Genomic DNA, 10,944 nt, shown 5'->3' on the forward strand with positions numbered 1-10,944 from the left:
ACTTTTAAATTCTATCAAGATAGATAAGTCGCCAGGACCGGATGGGATGTACCCCAGGTTACTGTGGGAGGTGAGGGAAGTGATTGCAGAGCCCCTGGCGATGATCTTTGCATCGTCGATGGAGACGGGAGAGGTTCCGGAGGATTGGAGGATTGCGGATGTGGTTCCTATTTTCAAGAAAGGGAACAGGGATAGCCCGGGAAATTACCACCCGGTGAGTTTAACCTCAGTAGTTGGTAAGTTGATGGAGAGGATTTGAGGGACAGGATTTATGAGCATTTGGAGAAGTTTAGAATGATCAGAAATAGTCAGCACGGCTTTGTCAAAGGCAGGTCGTGCCTTACGGGCCTAGTTGAGTTCTTTGCGAATGTGACTGAACACATTGACGAAGGAAGAGCGGTGGATGTGGTTTACATGGAGTTCAGCAAGGTGTTTGATAAGGTCCCCCATGCAAGACTTCTTGAGAAGTTGAAAGGGCATGGGATTCAAGGGCCTTTGGCCTTGTGGATCCAGAACTGGCGTGCCTGCAGAAGGCAGAGAGTGGTTGTGGATGGGTCTTTTTCTGCATGGAGGTCGTTCACCAGTGGAGTGCCCCAGGGATCTGTTCTCGGACCCTTGCTGTTTGTCATTTTCATAAATGACCTGGATGAGGAAGCGGAGGGATGGGTTAGAAAGTTCGCCGATGAGACAAAGGTTGGTGATGTTGTGGATAGTCTGGAGGGATGTCAGAAGTTGCAGCGAGACATAGATAGGATGCAAGACTGGGCGGAGAAGTGGCAGATGGATTTCAATGCAGATAAATGTGTAGTGGTCCATTTTGGCAGGTCGAATGGGATGAAGGAGTATAATATCAAGGGTAGGAGTCTCAGCAGTGTAGACGAGCAGAAGGATCTTGGGGTCCGGGTCCATAGGACTCTTAAATCGGCCACGCAGGTGGAGGATGTGGTCAAGAAGGCGTATGGTGTACTGGCCTTCATTAATCGAGGGATTGAGTTTAGGAGTCGGGAGGTAATGCTGCAACTTTATAAGACCCTTGTCAGACCCCACTTGGAGTACTGTGCGCCGTTCTGGTTGCCTCACTATAGGAAGGATGTGGAAGCTATTGAGAGGGTGCAGAGGAGATTTACAAGGATGTTGCCTGGATTGGGAGGCATGCTTTATGAAGATAGGTTGAGGGAGCGAGGTCTCTTCTCCCTGGAGAGACGAAGGTTGAGAGGCGACCTGATAGAGGTTTATAAGATGTTGAGAGGAATAGATAGGGTGGATTCTCGGAGGCTATTTCCCAGGGCTGAAATGGTCGCTACAAGAGGACACAGGTTGAAGGCTCTGGGGAGCAAATACAGATGAGATGTTCAGGGTAAGTTTTTCACTCAGAGGGTGGTGAGAGAGTGGAATTGGCTGCCATCGTTGGTGGTGGAGGCGAACTCGCTGGGGTCTTTTAAAAGACTTCTGAATGAGTATATGGGATTGAATGAGATTGGGAGTGACAGGTAGTTCTATGGCCTGGCAGGTCTGGATGTGATTGGCGCAACTTGTGGGCCGAAGGGCCTGTTTGTGTTGTAGTGTTCTATGTTCCACATCAGCAGACAATTATTGGGAGGGTCTGTCAATGTGGAAGTTGATAGGAATTTCAGATCGATTCATAGAATCATAGAATCCCTGCAGTGTAGAAGCAGGCCATTCAGCCCATTGACCCTGCACCTATAACAATCACACCCAGACCCTATACCTGTAACCCCATGTATTTACCATGCTTGTCCCCCTGACCCTGAGAGGTAATTTAGCATGGCCAATGCACCTTACCCACAAATCTGGGATGAAACCAGCTTCTCTGTGAGCGTCTGGCTCATTTCTGAAGCATGAGACGACCAATAGATTTCCTTAAAGCCAGGCCACTGTTTGGATGTTTGGTCATGTGAATGCGCACACACTACTCATCAGCTTTCATCACCGTTCTCATCACTGCGGAAAACTGTGAAATGATTCACTTTGGAAGGAGCAACAGGAATACAGAGTACTGGGCTAATGGTAAGATACTTGGCAGTGTGGATGAATAGAGAGATCTCGGTGTCCATGTGCATAGATCCCTGAAAGTTGGCACCCAGGTTGATAGGGATGTTAAGAAGGCGTACGGTGTGTTAGCTTTTATTGGTAGAGGGATTGAGTTTCGGAGCCGTGAGGTCATGTTGCAGCTGTACGAAACTCTGGTGCAGCCGCACTTGGAGTATCCCACACTTCAGGTCGTCACATTATAGAAAGGATATGGAAGCATTGGAAAGAGTGCAGAGCAGATTTACAAGGATGTTGCCTGGTATGGTGGGAAGGTCTTATGAGGAAAGGCTGATTGACTTGAGGCTATTTTCGTTGGAGAGAAGAAGGTTAATAGAGGCATAAAAGATGATCAGAGGATTAGATAGGGTGGACAGTGTGAGTCTTTTTCCTCAGATGGAGATGGCCAGCATGAGGGGTCATAGCTTTAAATGGAGGGGTGATAGATATAGGACAGATGTCAGAGGTAGGTTCTTTACTCAGAGAGTAATAAGGGTGTGGAATGCCCTGCCTGCAATAGTAGTGGACTCGCCAACATTAAGGGCATTTAAATGGTCATTGGATAAACATATGGATGATATTGGAATAGTGTAGGTTAGATGGGCTTTAGATTGGTTTCACAGGTCGGTGCAACATTGTGGGCCGAAGGGCCTGTACTGTGCTGTAATGTTCTATGTCCTGTGGAAGTGGGGAGATTGAATGGCCACATCAGTGTCAGCACAGTGGCACAGTGGTTAGCCCTGCAGCCTCAGAGCGCCAGGGACCCGGGTTCAATTCAGGCCTTGGGTCACTGTCTGTATGGAGTTGGCACATTTTCCCTGTGTCTGCATGGGTTTCCACTGGGTGCTCCGGTTTCCTCCCACAACCCAAAGATGTGCAGGTTCGGTGGATTGGCCGTGGTAAATTGCCCCTTAGTGTCAGGGGGACGACGAGGGTTAATGCATGGGGTTATGGGGATAGGGTCTGTGAGGGATTGTAGTTGGTGCAGGCTCGATGGGCTAAATGGCCTCCTTCCGCACTGTAGGATTCTATGATTCTCTCTTGTTATTCCTCATTTACATCGATATGTTTAGTGTCACATCAGCAAGAGATGGCTCCTCCATCTAAAATCCTGTCAATCTACATTTCTGTGATGTACGTCTCTCTCTCTCTCTGTGTCCGGATGCTTTTTAAATGTATAATTTTCCCCGTAGCAACCACCACCATCCAAAGCACCAGTTAAAACAAAGATTTCCGTATAACCAACTTCAGAAGAATCCTTGCTTGCCCCATGCTCTGCTGGAAAGTTCTGGAACAGTGCTCCCTCTACTGTGAGTAGCAAGTAAAGTAACAAATTAATGGAGATCACTTGATTCCTGTTGATGGAGATGGGGCCTGTCCTCCACTACACTGCAAGTTAATGACTCTCTCCTCAGTTTTACTGACATTGAGAGACTGTCGTCGCACCAATGTTCTTTCCAGTGCACTCATGGTTTGAGCTCTAACCCAGTACAGCAGGGCCATTAGCAAATTTCAGAATGGAATCAGTTCAGGGGGTGGAGGAGAGAAATTTTGTCACAGCTCGGTATGAGTATAGAAACCCTACAATGCAGAAGGAATCCATTCAAAGAACAAAGAACATTACAGCATAGGAACAGGCCCTTTGGCTCTCCAATCCTGCACCAAACATGCTGCCCGACTGAACTAAACCCCCGACCCTTCTGGGGACTGTATCCCTTTATTCCCATCCTATGTATTTGTCAAGACACCCCATAAAAGTCACTACAATATCTCCATCCACTATTTCCCCCAGCAACAAGTTGCAGGCACCCACTACTCTAAAACAAAATGTGCCTTGTACATCTCCTTTAAACCTTGCCCCTTAACCCTGTATCCCCGAGTAACTGACCCTTCCACCCCAGGAAAAAGCTTCTGACGATCCACTCTGACCATGTCTCAATCTTGTAGACTTCAATCAGGTCTCCCATCAACCCCTGTCATACTAGGAGAACTACCCAGTTTATCCAACTGCCCCAAACCCTGGGAAATCTTTTCTGAATCCTCTCCAAAGCTTCCACATCCTTCTGTTAGTCTGGTGACCAGAATTCAACACTATATTCCAAGTTCAGCCAAACGAAGGTCCCATATAGCTGCAACATGACTTGCCAATTTTTAAACTCAGTGCCCCAGCCGATGAAGGCGAGCATGCTGGATGCCTTCTTGACTACCTTCTCCACCTGCATTGTCACTTTCAGTGACTTGTCTACCGAGACACCCAGATCCCTTTGTCTATCAATACTCTGAAGGGTTCTGTCATTCTGCTGCAGTTGTAAATGCGCCTAGTTTGGGGGCGTTTAAGAGATTGGCGGATAGGTTTATGGACGAAAAGGGATTGGTTTAGATTAGTGGGTCAATGTTTTTTTTTAAAAAATAAGACTGGTCGGCGCAACATTGTGGGCCGAAGGGCCTGTTCCGCGCTGTAATGTTCTATGTTCTATGTTCTATTTACTGTATATTTCTTACCTGTTTTAGACCTTCCAAAATGCATTATCTCACATTCAGCCCATCAAGCTTGCACTGACAATCCCACTCAGGCCCGAACCACAAAACCTTGCATATTTACCCTGTTAGGGTCAGGGGCTAAGAGGCAATTCAGTGTGGCCAGCCGACCCAAACCGCACACCTTTGGCCTGTAGGAGAATGTGCAAACTCCACACAGACTGTCAACTGAGACTGAATGGAATTAAGATCATAGAACATAGAACATGGAACATTACAGCGCAGAACAGGCCCTTCGGCCCACGATGTTGCGCTGACCAATTAAAAAAGCAATGACCCTCTAACCTAAACCAATCCCTTTCCATCCATAAACCTATCCACGGATCTCTTAAACGCCCCCAAACTAGGCGCATCTACAACTGCAGCAGGCAGGGCATTCCAATCCCTCACCACCCTCTGGGTAAAGAACCTACCCCTGACATCCGTCCTATAACTACCACCCCTTAATTTAAAGCTATGCCCCCTCGTGCTAGCTTTCTCCATCCGAGGGAAAAGGCTATCACTGTCCACCCTATCCAAACCTCTAATCATCTTATATGTTTCAATAAGGTCCCCTCTTAGCCGCCTTCTTTCTAACGAAAACAATCCCAAATCCCTCAGTCTCTCCTCATAGGACCTCCCCTCCATACCAGGCAACATCCTGGTAAACCTCCTCTGCACCCTCTCCAAAGCCTCCACATCCTTCCTATAATGTGGGGACCAGAACTGCACACAATACTCCAAGTGCGGCCGCACCAGAGTTTTGTACAGTTGCAACATGACGTTGCGGCTCCTAAATTCAATCCCCCTACCAATAAACGCCAAGACACCGTATGCCTTCTTAACAACCTTATCTACTTGATTCCCAACTTTCAGGGATCTATGTACACATACACCTAGATCCCTCTGTTCATCCACACTATTCAGTGTCCTACCGTTAGCCCTATTCTCTACACATCTGTTATTCCTGCCAAAGTGAATTACCTCACACTTTTCCGCATTAAACTCCATCCGCCACCTCTCGGCCCAGCTCTGCAACTTGTCCAAGTCTCTCTGTAAACTATGACACCCCTCTTCACTATCTACCACTCCTCCGACTTTGGTGTCATCAGCAAATTTACTGATCCACCCAACTATACCCTCATCCAGATCATTTATAAAAATTACAAACAGCAGTGGCCCCAAAACAGATCCCTGAGGCACACCACTCGTAACCGAACTCCATGACAAATACTTTCCATCAGCCACCACCCTCTGTCTCCTATCTGCTAGCCAATTCCTGATCCAATTACCTAAATCACCCTCAATCCCATACATCTGCATTTTCTGCAGAAGCCTTCCATGGTGAACCTTATCAAACGCCTTACTAAAGTCCATATATACCACGTCAACTGCCTTACCCCCATCCACCTCTTTTGTCACTTTCTCAAAAGTCAATAAGGCTAGTAAGGCACGACCTACCCTTCACAAAACCGTGCTGAGTATCTCCAATCAATTCATTACTCTCTAAATAACTATAAATCCTATCCCTAATCATTTTTTCTAAAACTTTGCCCACAACAGAAGTAAGACTCACCGGTCTATAATTCCCGGGGAAGTCTCTGTTCCCCTTCTTAAACAATGGGACAACATTCACTATCCTCCAATCTTCTGGCACTATACCTGTGACCAACGACGACCTGAAGATCAGAGCCAGAGGCTCTGCAATCGCCTCTCTTGCCTCCCAGAGAATCCTAGGGTAAATCCCGTCCAGCCCAGGGGACTTATCTATTTTCAAACCCTCAAGAATATCTAGCACATCCTCCTTATCAACTGCAATACTGCCCAGTTTACAACCCTGTAACCCAGTGTTCTCCACAACTACATTTACGTTTCCCTGCGTGAACACCGAAGAGAAATATTGGTTCAATGCCCCTCCAATCTCTTCCGGTTCCACACATAACTTCCCACTGCTGTCTCTAACTGGCCCTAATCTTGCCCTAACCAACCTTCTGTTCTTAACATATCTATAGAAAGCCTTAGGATTCTCCTTAATCCTATCAGCCAAAGTCTTCTTGTGTCTTCTTTTAGCTCTTCTTAACTCACTCTTCAACTCCCTCCTAGCTAATCTAAAGCTTTCCAGTGCACTACCTGAACCCTCAAGTCCCATCCTGACATAAGCCTCCTTTTTCCTTTTAACCAGCGAAACAATTTTTTTTAGTGCACCACAGTTCCGTTGCTCGACCATTTCCTCCTTGCCTGACAGGGACATACTTATCAAGGACTCGCAGTAGCTGCTCCTTGAAAAAACTCCACATTTCGGATGTTCCCAGTCCCCGTAATCTCCTAGTCCAACCTATGCTTCCTAATTCTCTCCTAATAGCCTCATAATTACCCTTCCCCCAGCTAAAACTACTGACCCGAGGTTCATGCCTATCCCTTTCCATCACTAAGGTGAACGTAACCGAATTGTGGTCACTATCACCAAAATGCACACCAACTTCCAAGTCTAGCACCTGGTCTGGCTCATTTCCCAGCACCAAATCCAATATAGCCTCACCTCCAGTTGGTCTATCTACATACTGAGTCAAAAAACCTTCCTGCACACTTTGTACAAAAACTGACCCCTCTAACGAGCTAGAACTATAGCAATTCCAATCAATATTAGTAAAGTTAAAGTCCCCCATAACTGGGCTCTGAAACAGACAGAAAACCAGCAGCAGCCCATCAAATCCAGAGAGTTAGTGTTTCTCTCTCAACCCTCAGTAAACCAATCACTCAGCAGGCCCAGTTCTGTGCTGGGATTGGCTCAGCCCAGCCATCAGTCCCATGGAGCCATTGAACTAAGATGGAGGATGCATTGACCAATCAGCTCCCAGACACTAGAAACAAGGAGGCGGTGCTTTATTGATCATTTGATGACTGGTTGAACAGAGTTTTTTTGTTTTTTTTTGCACGTTTGTCTCAGGCTTATTTTTGTTCAGATTCTACACTGTTCAATTTCACTACATTTGAGAAGCAACAGCTTTTGGTCTCTTCATGTCCACTGTAGCCATCACCACCAGCAGGCCCAGAGACACCATCATGAAGCCAATGGCTATTCCTTGCACAAGCCAAGCAGCAGATTCAGCAGCACCACTTGCTTCATGCTGTTTCTTGGACTGAAGACCCTCATCTTCCAGGATGATGGGGCCAGGAGCTCTCACTAATGTTCCCTCGTGGTCACGGGTACTCCTGCGTCTCTTTGGGACACATTTGGGTGCACAGTCATCCTGAGCAGAGGGTGAGCAGACCCCAGCACTGCAGTGCAGGTAAACCTGTCCAGTCAGAGGCTGCTCCGTCTCTCTGTCCAAGAAAACAAATGTTTTCAGTTCAAACCGCTTGTGATGTGTTGGGAAGTTCAGGCCAGAGAACATGACTGGGTGTAGGAGGGTCTGATAGTCATCACCCTCATAGGGACACCCATCCACCAGCAGACTCCATTGCACCTCATGGTTTGGGGCTGGCACAGGAGTTGCCCAGCAGTCATGCAGCCTCAGGACAAGCGTTGGGTCACTGCGACCCAGGACACGAACCTCCACAAACACTGCCTCCTGAAGGATTCTCCAAATGGGGTACTCACTGTCCACATACCATGATCTGTAGTCACCATCTTTTGCTATTCGCAGTTCCAGTTTCAGAATCCCATCTTCTGAAGCAGGAGGTGGTGGAGAAACCGTGTAAACTGTGACATTGATCTGTAAGCCAGTCTCTTGCCTCCCTCTGTACTTGCACTGGACATGCAGGCCGAAGGTGCTGTCCCGAGTTATTGAGCCCAGCTTCCCAGTCTCAATCATCCTCTTGCCCAAGACGTCTGTTTCATAGACCAAGGTCCCATCTTCCTCCCGCTTGCTGGAGCCACAAGAGGTGACTGGAAAGCGGAAGGCCGCAAGTTGCCCAGTGGTTAGTTTCGGCTGGCACTCAGCCTCTTGTCCATCTCTCACATACAGGGGTGACAGGTTGAGGGCAGGACGGGTCAGGTTCTTGGAGATCACGATGATGAAATGACCATCAGCTGTGCACGCTGTAAAGAGAGAATTTATTGCCACTGCTCCTATTGGGGCCTCAGATTGTTGAAAGCCACAAAAAGCTCAGTTCAACTATTGTGTTAATTGGAAACAGGAAAATTGGAACTAAACACACTGCCTCCAAAGATGACAAGAGCTGGGGGAAGGGGTGTAGAAAGTCTTCCCCAGCAGGAACATTGCTAACTTTCCAACTATTGACCCAGAGCTGGAAATCTTCATGTTCTAAAACTATCCATTCTGGATCAGTTACTGCATCAATCTATAGCACTTTGAGATATCACAGACCATTATAGTTCGACAAAGCAACTACGATTTAGTTACTCTGACCAAGAAGCAATGATATTTGCAGCTTCCACTCCCTTGAGCAGGGAGATTAGTCAATTGGACCAGTTCTTGCTTGTCCACTTGATTTAGGCCCATCAGTTATGACCTCTCAAAATCCAACTATCCCCTCATCCAAAGGAGAATGACTCCAACCTTTTGTGAAACCTAAAATCCCATGTACTTTACCAGTTACTCATTCTGCGCTGATGTACATACTACATGCAGACTTCAGAACTGCCAAGATCCCCACCACCAACATATAATCACCTCAAATTCCATTAGCCACGTCTGCCCATTCTACCGGCCATGAGTAGTCACAGGGCTGTCCTGTTCCTCATTATCTAGTCTTCCTGGCAGCTCCACCTCATGCTTAGAATCAGATTGTATTGATTCTCTCTCAGCTAATGTGTTCAAGCCCTACCCCTGTTAAGACCCATTGCACCTCATACTGCCACACTGGTAGGAGATTCAACTTGCTTTGATGTTGACCTGTTTTTCTACTTCTAACGTCTCTCCATCTGATTTCCACTGTAAGCCACCCATCATATCTGAGTCTCCCCTAAGCATCCAAGGAGCCTGGTTTCTGCTTCCCTGAGACATACCTAGCCTGTATCTAGAGGGTCATTTCCTTCATCTTCTATTGTTCCATTACAATTTTCTTGTCCATGTCAGTTCCATTATAAACACTGACAAATTCAGCATAAAAATTAATCCTCTTCCAATGAGGAAAACCCTATTTTCATTATCATCATCCTCAAATCCCTGCAGCATAGCAAGAGGCCTTTCAGCCCATCAAGTCTGCATCAACTCTCCAACAGAGCATACCACTCAGGCCCTATCTCCACACATTTAATCCCTCTAACCTAGAGGGATCAGAACACCCAGGAATGAACAATCCACTAAACCTGCACATAATCAAGACCCTGTGACACAACAATTACTCTTACTCAAGACACCTCCATTGACACTTGGGCCAATTAACCCACCTCATTTCACACCAATAACTCCTTTGTAGTTGGGTCAAAGTATCAAGTTCTCCTGATCATAAAATTCCCCCTCCAACCCCCATGATTTCCCTGCAGATGTTGTTTCTCTGCTGCTCCCACTATTTGAGGGTCTACAGAATGCTCCAAGTCACATCATTTCACAGACTTGACCCACAATCCCAAAATTAGACAGCCAATCACAGACATGGTTAAACTGGCCCATTGGGATGTCTCAGGGTGAGCACTATCAGTATAGGGTCACTCATTGTGGAACTGGGGTAAATATTACCAAACTGAAGCACATTTGCTGATCCCATGCCGGAGATTCTCTCTAACTCCAGTCACAGAGCCTCCCACCTTCAGAACTCGGTCTAAAACCATCCAAACCACTCAATTAGCTCCTTCACTCAAGCTGAGGATTCCCTCCGTTCCTACACTTCACACAGTGAGACAGCAATAAATACCCCATTTCCCAGTTAGATTCTCTCCTCTCTCTGTCTCCACTAGACTGGGGGGTGGGAGGGGGTGAGTCTTGTTGTTACCTGGGCTCTTTCTCAGACTGGAGAAACAGCGATGGGGGCTGGAGCTCCGGGGATCAAAGCAGCAACCCTGGCGGATACACTCAGCGCTGCTGATCCCGGAGTGACCGCACTCAAATCTCCAGCCTGCCTCTGGGACACAAACATCATCCCTCCCCAGGAGGAGCGGCTGGCCTGAGAGTGAGGAGGCGGCCAGGAAGCAGAGAGCCCAAGAAAGCAGCCAAGCTCCCATCCCGGCCAGTCAATCAGGACAATCACTTCCCGCAAACACCAGCCCGTTTTCTAGCCGGGAATCCAGCTGCAATCCCATTGCAGAGGCTCCCTGTCCCACGGGATACTCGGGAAGCGATTCCGCACCTTCAATCAGCTCCGATCCTCAGCCTCTCTCCACTGCCTCATTCCTGCTCCCAATCACACCTTTTTCGGGACAAACAAGTAAACAAACTTAAATTACGTTCGGACAAAGAAAAAGGGGGCAGCTCC

The 10,944-nt window shown here is 47.3% G+C and overlaps 1 protein-coding gene across 1 annotated transcript; it reads right to left on the reverse strand.

The window, feature by feature from the left end:
- Positions 1 to 7,550: 7,550 nt before the first annotated feature.
- On the reverse strand, positions 7,551 to 10,693 carry LOC145361050 (zona pellucida sperm-binding protein 4-like). Its single transcript, XM_080216607.1, has 2 exons — positions 10,465 to 10,693; positions 7,551 to 8,608 (listed from the first exon to the last, which is right to left on the reverse strand). Exons 1-2 carry the CDS (start codon positions 10,691 to 10,693, stop codon positions 7,551 to 7,553), a joined length of 1,287 nt encoding a protein of 428 aa, XP_080072733.1.
- Positions 10,694 to 10,944: the final 251 nt, after the last annotated feature.

Source organism: Carcharhinus amblyrhynchos, chromosome 33, assembly GCF_965287045.1.
Source record: "Carcharhinus amblyrhynchos chromosome 33, sCarAmb.v2.hapA, whole genome shotgun sequence".
NCBI classification, from domain to species: Eukaryota; Metazoa; Chordata; class Chondrichthyes; order Carcharhiniformes; family Carcharhinidae; genus Carcharhinus; species Carcharhinus amblyrhynchos.

Coding starts and splice junctions, on each gene's coding strand:
- LOC145361050 (XM_080216607.1), bottom strand. CDS start 10,693: ATGGGAGCTTGGCTGCTTTCTTGGGCTCTCTGCTTCCTGGCCGCCTCC. Junction 8,609..10,464: donor CAGTCTGAGAAAGAGCCCAG/GTAACAACAAGA, acceptor CTCTCTTTACAG/CGTGCACAGCTGATGGTCAT.